General features: G+C 40.3%; 1 protein-coding gene across 3 annotated transcripts in view; it reads right to left on the bottom strand.

Annotated features, from left to right (window-relative positions):
- Nucleotides 1–20,129, bottom strand: part of NPNT (nephronectin) — a 54,747-nt gene that overhangs the window by 14,345 nt on the left and 20,273 nt on the right. For 2 of the 3 annotated variants that reach the window (XM_074866871.1, XM_074866872.1), the window contains 5 exons: nt 14,411–14,530; nt 13,473–13,592; nt 8,249–8,383; nt 6,925–7,047; nt 4,648–5,136 (listed from right to left, as the gene is read on the bottom strand). In XM_074866871.1, the coding sequence (XP_074722972.1) occupies nt 4,648–5,136; nt 6,925–7,047; nt 8,249–8,383; nt 13,473–13,592; nt 14,411–14,530 (987 nt within the window). The remainder of the gene's footprint in view (nt 1–4,647; nt 5,137–6,924; nt 7,048–8,248; nt 8,384–13,472; nt 13,593–14,410; nt 14,531–20,129) is intronic. The other variant, XM_074866873.1, reaches the window with a different exon arrangement.

The following is a 20,129-nucleotide window of genomic DNA, read 5'->3' as shown; positions in this document are numbered from 1 at the left end:
TTAATCCAATTTTTAAATTTTCTAATAGTTATTAGGAGAAAAGTCTCCTAATTCCAATCTTTTCAGCTCCACTATGGGCTATGAAGGAAAACTGGTGAACTCTCTTTTAATACAGATAAGGGGTTTTGTTCTTGCTCTGCTGATATCTAGTATTATGCTTTGTCTTTACATTTATGCTTTTAATGCTTATCACCCAGACCCTGATGGTAGCAGAAATTCAGTCTTATTGAAAAGCTCATTCTATTTGTTAGAGGCTTTGTCCATCTGAGTAACCAGAAAAGATTCCTCTGTACTTCACTGTAGTTTGTATCAGTCCTGAAATAGTTAAATATTAAGCCATCACTGCATTCCTCCCTCATTGCCATTCCCCCCATATCCATATCAGGAGAAGATTATCCTTGGTGCCAGATTCCACTGTCTGCATCTGACTAAGTGGTTCAAAGGCCAAATGTAGGAATTCCATTTTTAAAAATACTCATTTTTTTGTTCTCTGAAAAAGCAGCTCCCCAAAGTCACTGCAGGCATTTTTAGAAAAGGGGTAAAGCACCTAAAGAAAACAGCCCAATACCTTTCAAAAATTGCAAAGGCATTTAAATAACATTATCAGCACTATTATCGTTTGTGCTCTTTGTCACCACTAACAGACCAATTTCACTGGTCCTCAGCTGATCTCAAGCTGAGCAGCACATTCAAGAGTGCTCTGAAGTGAAAGCTTAGGACTAGTTTACTCAGCGTGTGGTACAGCAGGTCAAACGACAATGAATGGAGAATATAGGGAGCAACAGGTCACCGAGGGTAAGCTCAGGAAAAGGTTCAATAATGAAAAATTGAAATTTGAGAGATGCTTGCAGAAAACAAGTACACCTGCCCAGGCATATTTCCTCTTCTGATGTGGACCAATTCTAGACCACATATGTTTGCAGGATTTGGTCTAGTGCACTAGGACATCTACCAGTGTGCAGCGCAGCAATCACCCCTTTGCCCTGGATTGCCTAACAGAAGTACCACCTATTCAGATGGCCAAGCAAAGCAGCGCTTACTGTCGTGCTGCTTTCTCCAAGTCTGGCTAAGGCTTCAGAGCCTAAGAGGGGAAAAAAGGAAGGAAAAAGTCTATGCATCACAAGATAACCTAATTTAAAAACACAACTTTAAACATTCAGGTCTTTGGCAGATATTAAGGGCTGGAAGATCAGAATTGCCAGTGGTTGCTGGCTACAGTGCTCTCTGTGCTGGGGTTTGCCCATCCTTGTGTGATAAAACACTACCTGTGACTCTTCAGGACAAAACAGCCCTTGGCGACACATGAGGAAGCAGCCATCTAAGAAGACACTGTAACTCTTCTGAAGGCCTTACAAAACTGAAGTTAAGTCCTACTTCATAATCAGAGTGGATCTAACATCAATTTCCCCCTGTTTTCCAAGATGAGGGTTATAAGATGACTGAGTTGCTGCCTGCATTCTACCGTGGGAAACAAAATAAAGGAGGCAAGAGCAAGGATTTCTCTTCTCTTTTCAGGCAGGTATACGGGGACCACAGTGCAAATTCATTTTTGAGAACTAGTTTCTTTGCCGTCTTAACTAGAGAAGCAGATAGTGTGGGGAAATGAACCTAGAGGCTCCATATAAGCCAAATGAAATTAGCTCATATCCACAACCCAGAAACACTACAAAGATGTCTGATGTGGGTGAGATTAAAACAGCAACTAAGTTTTAAAGAAGCTGAAGGAAGTAGCTGAAAAAGCCCCTTCCCTGAGGAAACACAGAGGCAACTGAAAAATCGACAAACGTTTTTGGAGGTGGGGAGGGGTTTGCACATCCACATGGCAGATAAGCAGCACATTAGAAGTTAGCTAAATTACTCTGATTACTTCAGTTTAAAATTCTGTATTGCCTTAACACCATGGTTGTTAACATTGTGCTTGGCTGTGAGGAATGCTTTTTGAGAGGCCCTGGCTTACGCTTGGTGAAGCGCTGCCGTCCTGAGCTTGCGGTGCCTCACTCAGAGCAGCTGCAGCCCAGCCGAGTGGGGCACTGCTCTTCCCTGGGCCTAGAGCAGGGGCAGGGCTGGCCAGCAGGAACCTGAAGTTAACCCACCCGGCAAATGCCATCTGTAAGCTAACATGAAAGGCATTTGAGCTAATGCGCTTTACCTCGCATTTGCCACTGGCAAAGAGCACGCAGGCAGCCGGGTCTGCAGCCCAGCTACTGCCCAGGAACTCGGCGCCTGGCAGGAACGCTGCCACGTTGCTGAACCCTTGGTGTGACGACATCTGGGGATGTACGAGTATCTCTGTGTTATCCTCAGAAGTGCAGCGCTTGGAGCAGGCAAGGACAGGCTGAGTCATGCCCTGCGCATCCCACTGTAGTAATGTGTGTGGCTGTAACTTTTCTACCTGCTCTTCTACATGTCCCACATGAGGAAATGTAACTTCTTCCCTACCCCAAGAACTCCTACAGTAACAGGACACAGTAGGTGAAGTAACACCTTACTCTATAAGCAATGCTTTCCTTGACAAGGTAGCACATTCTGGAAGAGAACTGTTTTGCAATCAACTGTAGATTTCAAATCCCAAACAAATTCTTTTGTGCACTCACTAAATAAATGCCTCTGGACAGAGAGAAGGTGGGAGGGGACACCAGTGACCACTACCTAAAGAATACATTCAAAGTGGCCAGAAGAGAGGAAAAAAAGCAGAAATGAGAGAGAGAGGGGAGAGGAGAAAAGACACTAGCTTCGTTACAGATCACACTACTAGCACCATGCGAATTCTTACTATCTAGAGCACAGGTAGTATATGCCTTCAGTCCCACAGTTATGTCACACACATATGTATATCAAATATATCTTTAGCAGGGGATAGAAGAAATAATATTAGATTAAAGACACATATCTATTGACGTGATCTGAGGAGCCATCTGTCCCTGTATTACCTACCGAAGCCAGTAACAGTTGCTGGTGCTTGACCTGTTGGAATCCTTCTGTATTGTATACTGAAGCCTTTGAAGCTATGTATGTATATCACAAACCTCAAAGGGTGGCAGCTGACCTAACTAAATAGTTGATAAACACTTTTCAAAGCTAATTTTTTTCCTGTGTTTGTTTTATGTACCACAATATAAGCTTACAGTCAGAAAACACTTTTACTTTCCTACTTTCCAAACCCCTATATCTGAAGCATATGTATTGAAAGCATTAGCTTCAAAATCTAGCCTCTAGGGAGAGCACAGAAAGACTAATTGTAACTAATAAGCTTTATACAGATGATTGTTATGACTTCATGAAAATAGCTGAAAACCATCCCTTTGCTTTAGAATTCCAGAGAACACTTGCAACACGAGACACCTGGAAAGCACAATGCTAAGAGTCTAAAATAATTTCCACAGAACTCTGTATTTTTAATGATTGGTTCCCATTATATTAAGTTTTAGGAGTCTTTACTGTATTTGTTTTTAGAATTTTACATAAAAATGTTTTTATATTTTTAACTGAATATAGATTGTTTAAAAAATAACCTTGAAAAAGCCAAAAGCACACTCCTCTGAGTAGTACCAGGATTTTTCTTCCCAAATTTTAAGTCAGCTTTTGTCCCCATTTTAAACTTATCAAACTGTCAACCAAAGCTAAAATGTCAACAGGGAAAACAAACCTTTTTTTACAAGGAACAAAATAGTTCACTGTGGAATGACCTAAGAGAACACAGCCCAAGAAGTTACCACACAGATGCCAAAGCAACTGGAAAAAAACTCCCACATTGCCTGTACACCTGCTCTGAGACAGCAAACTTTTCCTCCTACTACATTGCTGCAGCAGCTTTATTGTTCATCGAGCTGCAGGAGAAGGGCTGATCCAGCACACCCTCCCCGTCTCTAAAATTAGCAGCAGAACTAAAGATGAAATTGGGTGTTGATATTTCTTGGCAGATATGTGTAACTCTGCATGTGCCAGTAATGTCTCCTGTGGTATGCACTAAAGCTGGCACAGAAATGCTGCTGTAGATCTCAGAGAAACTCTTAAAATGACACGTGTTCACTCTATGAGAATCTTTACTATCTTTAGCTTCTCATGTATCCATTTTCATAGATGCAGTTCATAAAATTAGTCTCTGTTATTTTTATGCAGTTTTCTCATTGCTTAGTTATAAACAGCCAAGACTATTTGAATTCATACAATACAGATGACATAACAGTCTTTAGGTAATCAGACATGGTCCCATTTCTTCCCATTCTTAAAGCTATGGAAATACGCGATCTAAGAGTGACTCTCAACTTCCTGGATTTGAATCCACTGACCATTTATGAGTTATGTTGCATTTCAATATTTTTCAATAAAATGTCCTTCATTTTTCCAAAACTTTCATCTGAGAGCATAATTAGGTTAAGCACTTATACAGGACAATATACTCACAAATAATTTCAGGAAGGAAAAAAAAAAAGTTTTTTGATTGAATTGATTCAGAACTTCCTCCCCACATTTTTTGTTAGGTAATAAAAGCAATTATTTTTGCAGTTTTACCACATGACCATTTTCAGTTTTGTGTATTTGTTCTTATTGCTACAGTGTTCCAAAAAACCCAAACAGTACAGTGCATGCTTTCACCTCACTGCATCTACAATTCTGATAAATGAAAGAATATGTAAAATTACTTACTGAACACATCTCCTCGGGGTTTCTGAGGATCTAGTTGGATCCTGTTGTCATCCGTTATTCCTTGGGAAGATGTAGTTTCAATGGGAACATGTGAAGGCTCTTCAGTTGTTATCAGAGGAGTTCTTCGTGGTGATAGTGTGGGTCTTAACATTGTAGGTTGAGGTGGTGTTGGAGGTGGAGGCCTTGTCACTGGCTTCGTTTCTGGCCTTGTTGCCACTGGCACATACCTAGTGGTTGGCTTTGGTGTCAGTCGAGTCGTCGCTGGACCAGGCGTAGGACGAGTCGTTGGACCAGGCGTAGGACGAGTCGTTGGCCTGGTCACCGGCCGCTCTGTAACAATACCAGGTACATATGGCGGTCTGAGGGGTTGTCTTGTGCCTCCAACATCAGGAATCCTATTGGTTATACCACTGCCTCCCTTAGGGAGCATGCTGTTGCCCTTGAATATATGATATGGACCAGGTGGTTCAATCATAACATTAGGAATAACTGCAAAGAGAATCAAAATGGGACCAAAATGGACATCTGAGTGTCTCGCTCCAGAAATTTAATATATTTTATTATGACACAGAGAGTCTTTGCTGAAATCATTTCTCTCCTCCTGAACATTTCCACTAACTGGAAACATACTTTAAGCATCAGCACTGCTGAATTATCACATCCCTTTAGATAGTACTTCTCATTACAACAGTTTAGAGATGATTTAGAATGACTGAAGGCCAAAAGACTTCCATCCTTTACCTCCTCCCAGGCATCAACTTTCTTGCAGAGTTGGCAAAACCTACCCAAAGGCACTGTTAGTAAAAAAACAAGGGCAGGAAGATGCGTGTTAAGCAGCTTCTAAACTGGACAAGTTTGTACTTGGGAGCGGAGGCAAGTTTAGTAAGACTCCAATGTTACAACCATTTTGGTCATAGATGGGCAGATACCTTTGGCGTAAGAAAGTTATCTTTCAGACCTCTCCACTTCTAAACTTTTCTCCTTGTCAATAAGCATTAATCATTTAACAGAGATTGAACCTAAGCCAATACCTTCATTTAGAGGTTTACCTTTGCTAAGCACCAGGAAATTAAGCAAATGGCATTTTTTCAGCCTCCACAAAAAGGAGGTAGTGGACTGAGAACCACCTACACCACAGTGACAGTGCCTACAGTACCATTTCCCCCGATACTTCATAAAGAAAGGACAACAAATTTTATCTTGGTTTTACAAGGGGAGTTGCTGCAGACATGAAACACAAGAACATCTGTTTTGTTATTTCTAATTTTCTGCTTGTTAATAAGCCTTTTATATCTCACTAGAGATCTTAAAAGCCCCCATAAGAACCCTAGTCACATATTTTGCACACAAGTGTTTCAAGTATAACACAGTTAAAATGAAGAACTACTGTTTGTTAAACAATGAATTGTTTGATGATAGCAGGTAAAAAGGCTTTCTCTCTGGCCACCTGTTTATTACTGTTCTTTTGAATACCCTGCAGTTTTAACATTATGGTATATTAAAATATAAACTGCACCCTAGGACTATGTCCCAGTAGCACATGTGAAGTGTGTCCATGTATAATTGCAAGCACTCAGGTTGTGAAAGATCACCTTAGCCAGATCACATTACCATGACAGCTACAGCCAAAGGAAACAAGTTCACAATGGTACTGCTCTTTAAAGAGATCAGTGAGTCACCAAAGATCAGAACCCACGTATGAACACAGGGTCCTCAAAAAGATTCAGCAGATGTCATTGAGCTGCACAGTCCTGAGGGATGTCAAATGCGGGGGAGCTCCAATGGCCTATTCTGTACCAAGGGGGACAACTGCTTCTCCCAAGAGAAAGGTGAGGAAGGTAACTCTCCAACAGGGAATTCTTCCAGAGAAATCCTCCCTCTTGGCTCTGCTCACATCTGGGAGCAGTGGGGAGTGGATGGGATGAGCTGCTGAAATGGGCCAGTGGCAGAGTGTACATAATAACAGTGTATGAGTAATCTGTACTGCTTGACCAGACCTACCCTGCTTACTCAGATGTCCTCATCCTGAAGCAATCTCTAGAATCAAGCTGTGAATAGGGAGAGGTGAATTTCTTTCTAATTATGAAAATGTCTCAGGGAAATATATTTTTACCAAGGCATGCTAAGACTCAGAAAACTCTGACTACATTCCTTGGCCCTGTATTAAGTTTTAAAAATAATTAAGAGAAATGGAGACTGATAGTGCTGTGTCTCAAAATTTACAACGTGAGACACATTTACTTTCAGAATTATTTTTTTAAAAGGAGCATTACATACGTATGCAGTTAGTTCCATTGTCTCTGTATCCTTCTTTACACTTGCATTTGTAGGATCCTGGTGTATTGTAACATCGTGAAAAACTACCACACTGATGGCGGCCAAGGGAACATTCATCTATATCTGCAACAGAAAGTTACATAAAAAAAAATAATTTACATCAAAGAAACTTGACTTTCTGCTTACCCCTGCAAAGACACACAGTAGTATGGTCATTAAGAAAATATTAATTTTGAAAAATGTAATGAAAATGAATTGCCAGTGGGAAAAGGAAGACAGTCACAAATCAATGTGGTGATACAAATGTCAGGGTAAACGGGACTATTGTGCAACTCTCTTATTGCTCAGCTTATACCTTGGCTTCAGTGATGTGCTGTGGGTAGACTGCAGTTGAGATCATGAAGATCACAATTTTAATAATCACTTCTTAAAGGTGACATGATAAAAGAAAATTTGAGTGTAAGAATATGCATGTTCTTAATCTCACAGGTATTAAACTGTTTTTACATAAAATGCTTCCTCTATTATACATCTGTATAGAGGTTTCTACATGAAGCAAAAACTGCTTTAAACATCTTATATGGCATTTCCATGTTTGTTGTCAGTGATGCAAGCAAAAATCTCCAAATTCCAGTGCTCTGCTTAGAGATTTCTCTCCAAAAAATATACTTAAATAAACATAAAGCAATGCCTCATTATCCCCACATGATCCTTTTTTCAGTGAAAGGATCATAACCAGTTGAGGCCCTGGGAAACTAAGACAGTGGGACCTGGGAACATCTTTGTTGAAGGACATACACCAGCTGCATTCCAGTCTCATGTCCAGACAAAGACAGGTTATTTCCCAACCCTGCCTCTTCCCCACCTGTCTTCAGGGGAAGGAAAGTTGGGCAGCCTGGGTGGGAAGGAGCTGGGGTGTGTTCTAGCCACATTTTCTTATCTTGGATCTTGGGGCATGCTACGGAGCACACCTGTGTCACAGCTCAGACATAGCCTAAGTTCACATGCTGCTCCAAACCTACAACTGCCTGGGCACAGTGAAACCTGTGGGGACAAAGGCTTTGGAAAGGATTCCTAAGATCATCACCTCTGCTCTCCCACTAGCTTCCAGAGGAGAACCAGTTACAAGAATTGGGGCCAAATACATGCTTTTCACAGTCTATTTCTATAATCCACTCTTTCCTAAAATACAGATGTAGTGCAACCTAAAACAACCTGCTTCAACATTTCAGCCACAATAAGCAAACATTCCTCTTTAAACCACTCATTTCAATTTTGAATATGCAGCTCTATTACATGCGCCTAAGAAATAAGTTGTTATTACCATGGCATTGGTATTTGCCTCCAATGTACATCAGATCAAAGCCTTTATGACACCTGCAAATGTAGCTTCCAAAAGTATTGACACAGTGCCTAAATCGTGGACAGATAACTCTCCCAGTAGCACATTCATCAATATCTGCGGAAACAAAGAAACTGTATTATTCTTAATAGCAGTTAAATACAGTCTATACTATCTAAATTAAACTGGTTTCACATCATGAAAAACTAAAGAAGAATAGCCAAAATATTTTTTATAAGGTCCTTTTGGCTACAAGCTGGTCAGCCAGCAGTAACACCTCAGCACTTCTGGCTGTGCCATCTGAGTTCAGCTCTTGGTCACACACCCAAATTTTTATGCCTCCTGTGCCAGAAGACTTTACAAATACTGTGAGTGACAAGAGATGTACTGGCATAATGAGCATTACTACTGAATTTGGAATGCTTGCTCTATGCTCTTGCCATCCTGGTACCCTTCCCCCTGGAGAGGATATGTTTTCTAATTCCCCACAGAATGCACAACAGCTTCCTCAAGACCCCAGAATGCTCATTCTTAAAACTGTAATGATATTTGTCCAAACAAGAGCTAGTTTGTGTTATTTGTATAACTTTCTTTTGTCCCACTAAGCCCTGCCTGGTTACAAAGACAGCACCTGGATTTACAGACAAGGCATAACAATAAAAACTACCCCAGTAATTCTTTTTCTGAAACATGCCTGAAATATTGTTCCTGTAGCACAGGTCATACGTGCATATTCAACAGACATCACCTTTGTTTTTTTTAAAATTTCACATGTCCCGAATCCATGACCTGCCCATTGAGCCTACCAGGAAATCTTCATCTGTTCCAGACTTGCTCTAAACAAAGAGAGTTCAAGCTAATGCCGGGGTACAGTACTTCTGGATCTCCTACCAGTTAGTTAACACAGGCCAAATGCTTTTTGAGTACCTGCTCTTTGCTATCTCTTAGCCTGCACTGCCTGTGCTGTAGCTGACCTGTCCTTCACAGAGAGGTTGGTAACCTAAGTGACCTTAAGATATCTCTGAGGTTCTAAGATCCATGGCTCCCATTTGCCCTGCCAGGGGCTCCCAGAAGGACCTGAAGCAGTACTTCAGCAAGTGATATCCAGGCAAGGACAGAGGAGTGGGAAGACATGGTGATGCTCAGTAAATGTCTGATGCCCCTCATCTCCCAGAAGATGCTGTTCTTCATGCTGACTAGCAAGCCAGGCAGCAGCCCAGGGAGAAGCCAATGCTCACCCAGCACTGCTTTCACTGCCTGGGAAACGCTCAGATGAGGTCAGGCTGATACACAAAAGCTGCTTGCGCTACCACTCACTTTGTAGCCCTTGGAAACCGAGCTGAAGCCTGCTGAGTGCTTGAACCCTGATTTTCCCTGAGGTAGAGGGCTGCCATGCACCGCTGCCTCTGACGCATGCCACTCCTGATGTTTGTTGGTTATCTACAGAGAACAGTTCAAGTCTTTGCTCTGCAGCTCTATCAGGAAAGGCAAGATTTTGATCTCCACGCAATTCTTTTCCCAAAAGGAGCACTTCAGCTGTAGGTGTCAAGAGTGCAAAACAAAGCTGAGTGATTGATGCCCTGCTGCTTGTGAAAGAGGCCTGAACAAGGCAGAGAGAAGCCCAAGTCTCTGGCACAGCACAGGAAAAATGTTACCACAAAACTGCTGCTAAGTTAGGGCAGCTACCTGAGGCAGGGGAGATGTAGCTTCTTAAATTCTCCAAGCTGTATTTCCCTAGAGAAGTGACCTAAAGACATGAATCACTGGCTAGATGGACTGTCCCAGTAGCTCCTGCTGGCACTGTCCCACTCTGCATGAAGAATTACTGAGGACAGCAAGGATACAACCCCTGAGCTCCCATACTCCTGGCCCATCAGACTGCTCTGACATAGAAGCTCTCCTTCACTCTCAGTCGGGAGCACTTCTGCAATGTCACAGTAAAGGCCTGAATGAGAACACAAATGAGGCCAATACTGGGCATCTCTCCACATGCCTGAATCACCCTATAAATCTACCTCTTGGTTTGAATCTATTATTAAAGTTTTAGGCTTTGAATACGTTATTAACAGCTTTAGAAATTCTACCGTTTTCACTACCATTATTTAATTTACAAGCCACAATTTTCTGCCCTTTATTAAAATATTATTTCAAGGCTGCAAATTTCAGACTCTTGATTACTATGAGTTTGTTGGGGTTCTTTGTTGTTGTTTTCATCTTTAAACCACAACTTCAAAAAGCAATTCAGTAAGAAAGATTAGCCACCGAATATACCGCATCATGGCATGGATTATGTCGTTTAAAACCTAATGTAGCTTGTCCCACCTTTCCCTCTGTACCTATTCATGGTTTTGTAAATTCTCATAAGGCAAGAAGTATGTTAGATGATGAGAGCACTGCAGTGGTATTGTTTAATTTTCTAGGCAGTTATACAGCCTAAAGATACAGGATTGAACTGCTAATCAATACACTGTTGAAAACTGACACAAAAATAATGGAAAAAAGCAACAGTCTACTACTTGCATTTAATATGAGAGGTGGTTGGATTCTTGTTACTGGTGGGAAAAACACTTTCTGATCATTAGCTAGAAGCTGGTTTGCAATGCTTACGATTAGTTTGCTGTAGTTCTCAAACACCTCAGCAACTGTGTCTTCTTTCAAGTCCACTGACCTGAGACAATTCACACCTGAGCCCAGCTGGTGTAAGGCTGTTTCCCTTTGCCCACTGCAACATGCTGTGGCTCACGCCTGCTTCCTCTGAAAACTAGGGTGTGAAGGGGTGATTTGTATTCTCCCCTCAGCCTGGTCTGCCATGGAGGTGCATGCCCAGACTTAGCGCCAGGGAGATGCTCCAAAGGCACATAATACAGACAGCACCTAACGCTATGATGTTCAGTCTTCAACAGAGAAGCTGAATTACAGTCTTGCTCTCTCTCTCCTGCTCTAAGTATGACCATATTACCAACTCAAGCACTAAACAACTATGAGGCTGATGTAAAAACAGTATGATTTTTAAGTTTACAAGGGCATATTTTCAGGTTTCTATGCACAACCAAAACAGGTAGAAAGAATTTATTTTACAGTGAAAATAATTCTTTTCAGTCCTCAAATTGATTTTCTGAATCAATCAGATTTTCTGAAGCTGAAATGTGTATACTGCTAATTTCATTCAATGAAAATCCCAATTCAAAAAGCTAGCAACACTGATTGATTTATTGATTCAAGAGTAATTAATTAATTTGTCAATTAATCCACATTTTCACTGCATACTTTGGTGAATTACTTTTCAATTTGTTATTATTTAGTTTATATGATTTACCTTCACAACCAAATTGTTTGGTGGCTCTTTACTGATTGTCTGGAAGGAACATTTTAACAAAAGAATGATCAGCATGGGTTAAACTAAGAATAGAATAATGCCTAGAGGAATTTCCACCTGTACTAAAAATAAACATTACATTCCCAGCTGTCTTTCAAACTCTCCTCAAGCAAGGATTTCATGAGCTGCAGCCAATGCACGCTTCAATATTTTTACCATCATCTACATTTCTGTTTGTACTACAGCAATACCCAGACCCTCACTGGAGCTGACCACCTCCCCAACAGCAACAGGCTTGTACACACATGAGGAAAAGGCACGGTCTTAGTCCCAGATAGCTTCAATTCTTGGAGGTATTTACTGGTTTTAGTACAACTCAAACTTGATAGAGAAATAACACAAAAAGGGTGCATGTCACAATCACTTCTTACCAAAAAAGGGGAGTAGATCATGTTATGACCCATGAAGGACAGACATCTCTTGCTGTGACTATTTTCTCTGTATTGTAGAAGACTGCTCTGAAATTTTTGTGGAAAATTTTAAAAATAGGTTATGAGATCAATCTGAATGATGCACACTCAACTGAAATATGGGTACACAGTTCTTCACCTTTCTGGGGAAAAAAAGTGGTTTTTTGAAAACTATACCAAAGAACTGGAAGAGCCTCATATAATTGGCTTGAGTGCTAGTCTTCGGCATTAAAAGCACACTTTTCTTATTTTGAAGTATGAAGTTTGCCTGAATATAAAAATGCACACTAGGAGAACCTTGCAAGTCTTTTTCTAGCAAATTTCTTTACTTGGTATAATTTCCTGAATTTACGCTTAGAATCACTCAGCTTGCTACAGCATGGGACAAGTCTCTTCCAAAGACTTCTGCCTGCCACAATGTCCACAGCGTGATTAGTCACAATTCAATCCCTTCAGCATGTGACAATGGTGGGGGTTTTTTGGCACTTCAGAAGGCCTCTGACTTAAAGCCGAGCCTGCTTCTCACATCAGAAGATCTAGAATCTGTCTCTTGCTCTGCCAACAAATTCTTGGTCAGCCACTTGGAGAACCACCTTCCCTGTGGACAGCCATGGTACCCAAATGGATGATTACGGCACCCACATTCTCTTACTTTCTTTCAGTGCAAGTGTTGTTACTGGTTATGGAACTGTAGCACTGTGTTGGATATAAATAATAAAACCACTGGAGCATCATATCCACGCAGGATGTATAGTTAATGACTAATGAAATCACATGTCACACTGTTCTTCAGACCACAGTAGAGTATGGCACAATACAGTCTGATTAACCATAAGCACTCTTCCATGTTCACGAATGTGGGAACAAAATCTTTCACTTTTATACAGTCTGAATTCCTGAGTTTATTTTAATCTGGAGTTTTCACAGTATGGAAGATAGACAGTAGCTTCAATCCCATTAATATTGGGACTGTGCACAGACCTTCATCTTGTCCTAATAATTTGCATGAATTTATCCCTCTGCTCTCTGAGACTCGCACCACCTTGCTGGGTATGAGGGAGAGCTGACCTCCCCATTCCTTTTTTTTTATGCAGGCAGGTATTGTGGATTCTCTATTAGCAATAGTTTAAAATGCCCCAGTAACAGCAGTGTAAGGGCCAAGGACTTGGATGCCAGAGCAGCCTGTGTGAGTTTTAAGCAGTCAGTGAAACTTGCAGGTCTGGAGGAAAACACTAGCGATTTATGACAGACCACCTGAGAGCACTTGAGCAACGTGCCTATCCCAGTTCTCATTAGTAATGTCTTTAAACTGCATGTATGATGCATTCTAAATACAACTGATAAACTCTCTTGAATGGCATTCAGTGCAACGATAAAATCATTTTGGAGAAAAAAATTAAATCTACATTTGATCACCTACCTATGCAAGTCCTGCCATCAGGCCCTAGCTGCAGTCCAGGAGAAGGACAGCGGCAGCGTACTTCCCCTTTCAGGACATCACAGCCATACTGACAGTTTGCCATCGAGCAAGAAAGGGCATCTAGGGAAAAATAATTGAACATATTTAGAGAAGGACTCTGATCAGTACCAGAAAATTACTAAAAACTTTGGAGAATTAAGACGTCATATAATTATGATAGAAGTGGAAAAATGCTTGTTGAATTTGACAGGTATCCATTCAGGCTTTAAAGAGCAAATGCATATGCAGTAAATTTTTTCTTTCCACAAATTGCATCTCTAAAGAAAAAAAGAAAACCACCACAATCGTAGCAAGTTGTGTCATGGAATGCAGCCCCCATGAGGAATATAAAACCCAGTATGTACTACAAACCCTCCTGAACAGTACTGCCATTTTAAAATAGGAACTTCTTTAATTAAAGGTAATTTCTCTCCCCTTCTCTCTGTCCAGACACTCTAAATATCCACTTTTATGGGAGCAAGCAGGAACCTGATCTCCACAGAGATGACAGTACAATTTTATACCAGTCAAACAACCAACATCTGCAGCTTTAATGATTTTACATTCATAAGGACGTAACACAGCAGAACTGCAGGTGTCTTGCTGCAATGAAAACTGCAAGCACTTGTCCTTGAAGGCCAATTAACAGTGATTTACAGCACTGAAGAATGCTTCTGAGGAAATGTGTAATAAAACTAATAAAAATCAAAATATTTGCTCTAGTTTTGTTCAGCCTAATTTCATTAGAAGAAAGAAGCTCATCGTGTGCAACTGCCTAATTTCCAGCACGATTAATCTTTTACTTTGGGACTCATCTTCATTTCATACAAGTTTCCCAGGGAAACCCAAGCAGGGATCTTGAGGAGTTTGAAAACAGAAAGCAACAAGCCTTGCCATACTTGAGCACGTTCCATCTGGCATAAGCATGTAGCCGTTCAGACAGTAGCACTTGTAGCTGCCATAGGTATTCATACACCGGTGTTTGCACGGCCGTGGCTTTAGTCCACACTCATTTAGATCTGAAATGAAGGGTACAAGGAAAGGTGGTGGGAAAAGAAAACATACAAAGTATGTGTGAAAAAACTACTAGCTCAAGTTCCTGGAGGAAGAAGGAAAAATATGGCAACTGGTTTTTTTATACGCAGTGCAGCTGATAGCAAGTGTCTAGAACATCCTGCATGAAGCACTGTTCACCCTTCCGGCCAAGTGGCATATTTTCTTCTGTTTCACAGATATTCGTTCAAAAATGACAGTATTAGCATTAGATTAAGTGCCAACAGAAGTTTCACTAGGGAATGCACAAGCTCAGGCTGCCCACATCTTGCCACTATTCACATTGATACCATGTCCAGGACCAGCCAGAACTCTGGAGGAGGAGAAGGGAGAAAGCTAACGTCACTGCTGCAATCACTATCAGCAATTCTGATACTGATTCAGTGATTCACTATCATGCTTCAAAATTAGTCGCAGAGGAAGGCAGGAAAGCTGAGGCTAACCTACTTTAAACAATCTCACAGAAGAAATGTATTCCTTACCATCTAGAACATACTGAAAAAAAAGTATCTGACATCAGTGTTATTTGCAAAGGACTATCCACGAAGGCTACTATCTCAGATTTACAATTTAATACAGAATTCATGACTTACTGAAAATATTCAGCATACAATTTTCATATTAGTAGAAAAGGCTTCTAACAGGAAGTAAAGATTGAGTGAGCATTTCCTTCAGAATTCTGTTCCAGGAACGCCTGTTGGTTTTATCTGGGTAAACCAGAATAATTTGTACTTAGTTATCTGTGTACTTATGAGTAAAGATGCAATAAAGGTGAAAATAATAAATCTATTCACAAATCCAGCCAGCAAGTACTTAAACAACTGAGTTACTGACCTTCATCTCTAATGTTGCATAATGCTGTCTGGAGGTCTGTTACAGTAAGAAAGTCACTGTTATTTCCAGGAATTTTTCAAAAAGCCATCTCCACCACTAAGCACATTCTCATCAAAAGTCACTCCCTAATTCACGTAGCAGAAAGATAAGCCTTGGGGCTCCTACCATGTGGTAGACACACGAACACAGTAGCCACTTTATAAAATGCCAGCTGAGGAGACGACACATGCTTTCTATGGACTACATATAAAGGCTTAGGAGTTAGGACATTTAAACAGAAAGACAAATATACCTCTGGTTAGAATGAAGTCAGTAATTCCAAACAGTGTTTATGTGTATCATTACATCTGTTGTCTTCTGACCTACTTTGTTTTCATCTTCATGGGGTCAAGGGAGAGCGAGCGTCATGCAGACAGGTATTTGCCCCTCCCCACAACCCTTCCCCTAACTGACAGGTATGACCTTTTTTTTTTTTACTTCATTTTCCAAGGCCTTGGGAAGAGAAGCAGGCTTAAGGTTAAGAATACTCCCTGCTCTCCTCTGATGTGAGAGGGTAGTGGTAAGGGACATGATTTTCCCTTTCTTCCTGCAGAAGGCTCAACAAGATCTTTCTAGGAAGACTGAAGGGAAACATTTGCTCCTAGAGCTGTGAGGAGGACCAGGTGAGTGTAGCAGGACTTCAGTGAGAAGTTGTTAAAGTAAGGGCTGGACCTGTGCCTGACAAACAAGGGGTGATAACCATCTCCGCAGTCATCCTACAGATCACGCATTGCAGAAAGAGCATCCCTGTTCAACTCTCACTCTTTGGGAGTTTGAAAACATTTCTGGAGTTGCTAGAAAATACTTCTCCTAGCAGGCACCAAATGCCACAATCACAAGAGTCTACCTGCTGGGTCTGAGAGAAACAGCTGTAGAAGAGATGTACATTTTCTACTGAAAAAGAGAGATCTTCAGCTAAGAGTTGTGACTATCGAGTACCTGCACAGGCCAGATGGAAAAGCAGCAGATGATTACGCTAGAGGGGAAGGGCAAGTTTTCAATGTGAAAATCTTTGTGTAAAAAAAACTTTGTATAAAAATGATGAGTAATAAACAGGTGAAAGCTTGAATTTTGGGAGGCAAACTTCTCTGGGCAGCACAAAAAGCTGCTTTTCTCTTTCTTCTGTAAAACTTACTACAATTAGGCAGCTCCTGACAGACATTATTGCTACATTAACCTATTCATTACACATGCAACACATCTGTTAAAAAAGTCATTGTTAAATTCAAAAACTCTGTTAGAGTTTAACTTCAATTCATAAAAGTATCCCCACAGAGCCCACACTATTGACTGTTCTGAGATCCATGGACAACAGTCATTTTGAAGTAAGAGAAAGAAAAGTTCTGCAAGTCTAAAATATTTGCACTCTTCCTCTTCTGTACAAAAACCAACACTTTATAAAATAAATGCATGACAGAGCTAAGTATAAAATACTTAATTAGAAGTAGGGACCAAATGAGGAAAGGTAGTGATGAAATTAAGCTGACAGGGCAGGATTTTAACAGTGCCTGTGTTAACATCTAGTGCTTACATCCCACTGCACTTCAGCTCCTAAATTCAGATACTCCTGAAGACTTTACCCTTAAGAACTGTCTTGCATTTATTTCCAGAGCTACAACCACAGATCCAAAGTTGAAAACAGTAAGAATTTATGACTGTTCTCAGTTTACCATATTGCATAAAGTAGATTACATTATGAGCCTTAAATAATTGGGTCGTTCTATAGGACTCTGAATACTACACTACCATTTGGTAAAAAATATTCTTAGTACAGAAATGAAAGCTCTGGTATTGACAAATAGATAGCTATTAGTAACATATGCTAAGAATAACCTGATCTTAAAAAGTAAGATGCAATCAACTGTATTAGGCTATCACATGACACGCTTTTCATGTGTGGAATTTTGACTAAATTATTTCTACTGTCTTCATTCTATTTCTGCCTGTGAACAAACGCTGTCAACATCAGCTTTTGATTGATGTCTTAAAAAGCATGCTGAAAGTAAAATGCCTGTGTGTTGAAAAAGTTCAAATTTTTTAACCTTGGCTGACGTAACAGAAAGCTAAGGTCACAAGGCAGCAAAACCAGGCTGTTAGCACAACTCCACTTAAACCTAAACCTCATGTGTCATGGGTTTTCACTTTTGCCTTTGAAATTAACTACTGAGAGAAAGATGTTTTTAACCTTCTAGAGTCAGAATGAAGGCTACTGTTTAGCAAAACAGGTACTGGCAGTGGTGTGGCTGCTTAAGAGAGAAGTCAGCCTGCAAAGAGGTTAGGTGTGTTAGAGCATACTGCTCAGCCCATCTTCCCCAAAATGCAACTTCTTTTCACTAGCGGAGATGGGCACATACTTGGAAACTGTACGACAAGCACCATTCATTTCCTAGGAGACACATTGTACGGTTACTGGCAGGTCCTACTGGTTCTACATAAAGGCCTGTATGAAGATGCTGACAGCTCTCTCGATCCACCTCCACACACCCATAATCTCTAACAGCGTGCTTCTCTAAGAAGAGTCCGGATGTACTGGACATGGACTCAGGGAGCGCTGAAACATTCCTGCTATTTATACACTTGATCTGTTTGTGTGTTTTGTGTTAAGTCTATTTTTTCAAGAACAGGTTCAGGCTAATGTTAGCAGTCAAAAAATCAGCCATAGCAACATACCCTCTTGAACAAATGCTGGTTACTTATCAGTTGTGTATTTCAAGCAACAGCTATAAAGACATCTCAGTATAAATGTCCATGCATCAAAAGATGAAATAAGAAAACAGCATAGGTTTCCTCTAAAAAAAGTGAAAGCTAAAATGTATAAACTCAAGGGGTAGTAAAAATAACACTCTTACATTGTTTTTCTTTTTAATAAAGTATCATCATTTCTTTTAGTCACTTATACTCTCACACTGGAATTTAAAATATAAAGCCCAACACTATTAAAAAGTTTAACAAATCCCTTTAATCTCTTTGCGGGAATGTCCACTCACTGTCCTGCACTTGAGAACTTCACTGTTCAGCCACTTAAAATTCCCATGTTGCCTGCAATTGTACAGTCATAAAAAACCAGCATTCTTAATTTCAAAATAACATGAGACAGCACTGTACATAAAAGCAGAATAACAATTCTGGACACGATGGAAAGCAGGTCTGTAACATAAGCACAGGCTGCTGAGCACAAGTATTTTATTTTTAAAGAAATGAAATGAAAATGTGAATGTAAGGGAAGGACAAGAGTGCTATGCTGGCAAATCCGGATGTGACTTCTTTGACTACTGTGTGGCACCACACAAGATCTTGGGTAATGACTGACTTTAGGGCACACTTAACAATGGGGCACTAACTCCTAGGAAGATGCAATACACTGGTATTTTCTTTATTTAGCTTCTGCAGAAAACTCCATCACTCACACCTTCTCTGCCTTTTTCTGCCTATTATCTAACTTGGATCAGGCAACACAAAGGTCAAATACTCAATACCAAATTTACTCAGATTTTGAAAAGAGAAAACCAGGGATCAGAAACCAAATGAAAAATTAAACTGTTATCACCATACTATAAACAGTAGATCAGCTTTCATTTCCAGCAACTGTCATCATCACACTATCATGTCAAACTTATGACTGGAGATTTGTATCACCCTAAGAGAGTTTTCTTCACATCACTTAGTCTGATTAATGAACAGCTGCCAAATGCAGAAGTTAACAGTCCTCATTTTCTTCAACTTCCAGCTTTATGTAAATCACAGTTTTGTCTTTACCTAACCTGATAAAGAATTTCCATCACTCTCACTTTAAAGGGGAATTCAGAAACAAAGCACAGGCCCTGAAAGAAGAGCAGAGGAAAGTAACAAAAGCAAGTTGCAACCATAAGTATGGTGGAGAGTCAAGTCTCTTCAGAATAAAGGCGCACAGCATCAAGGAAATGCAATAAATTTTTTGCTCTGCATGCTAATGACACGCAGGTTCAGGTTCTGCAGCACAGCCATCATCTATTACCCTCCAACCCCTTTGCAAGAAACTGTATTACTGTTTCAAGCCGTGCAGGTAGAAGGAGCACGCCACCTGAAATACAGGTCCATCTCACCCCTTGATGCTATATTTCTTGCATGATGATCCAGAGGGAGGAAGAGAAGTGCTTCACTGCTCTGACCAGGTGGACTTGTATATGGCTGCTCATCTTCACAGGATGGGAAGAAGGCATAATAAAAATGAAATTACCAGATCTTTGTAATATGCATTACTTCATCATTTAAAAAAAAATAAAATACATACATACATATATATATATCTCAAGTGCTGGCAAGAATTGTATTACAAAGAGAAAGTAACAAACTTTGCATCATGTTCCTGGAACAAACAGGGTAAGAAGATACCAAGTTACAGATGAGCAGCCTTACATTCTTTGCATGAAGACAACCTTTCCCAGCTACATGAAGTTAACCTGCATATGCCTTAGATTACTAGCAAAAATCACAAGTTTTCAACCATTTGTATTCGTCTGTGAACAAAGATCTTACTGAAGATCAGGTATCAATTTTCTGATGAACACATTTTGAAAGAAGTATTAGTTCTGTTATTATCACTATAAATTAGAGAGGTGGCACAGGGTATTTTCTTTCACATTGTTCAGCTTCTTCTTAACTGGTTACAGCTGTAAAGCTGGGATCAAAAAGCTAGAAGGGAAACACTAAAGC

This window comes from Strix uralensis, chromosome 4 (assembly GCF_047716275.1).
Source record: "Strix uralensis isolate ZFMK-TIS-50842 chromosome 4, bStrUra1, whole genome shotgun sequence".
Classification (NCBI taxonomy): Eukaryota; Metazoa; Chordata; class Aves; order Strigiformes; family Strigidae; genus Strix; species Strix uralensis.
The sequence above is the reverse complement of the archived record's forward strand: the minus strand, read 5'-3'. Positions and strand labels throughout refer to the sequence as shown.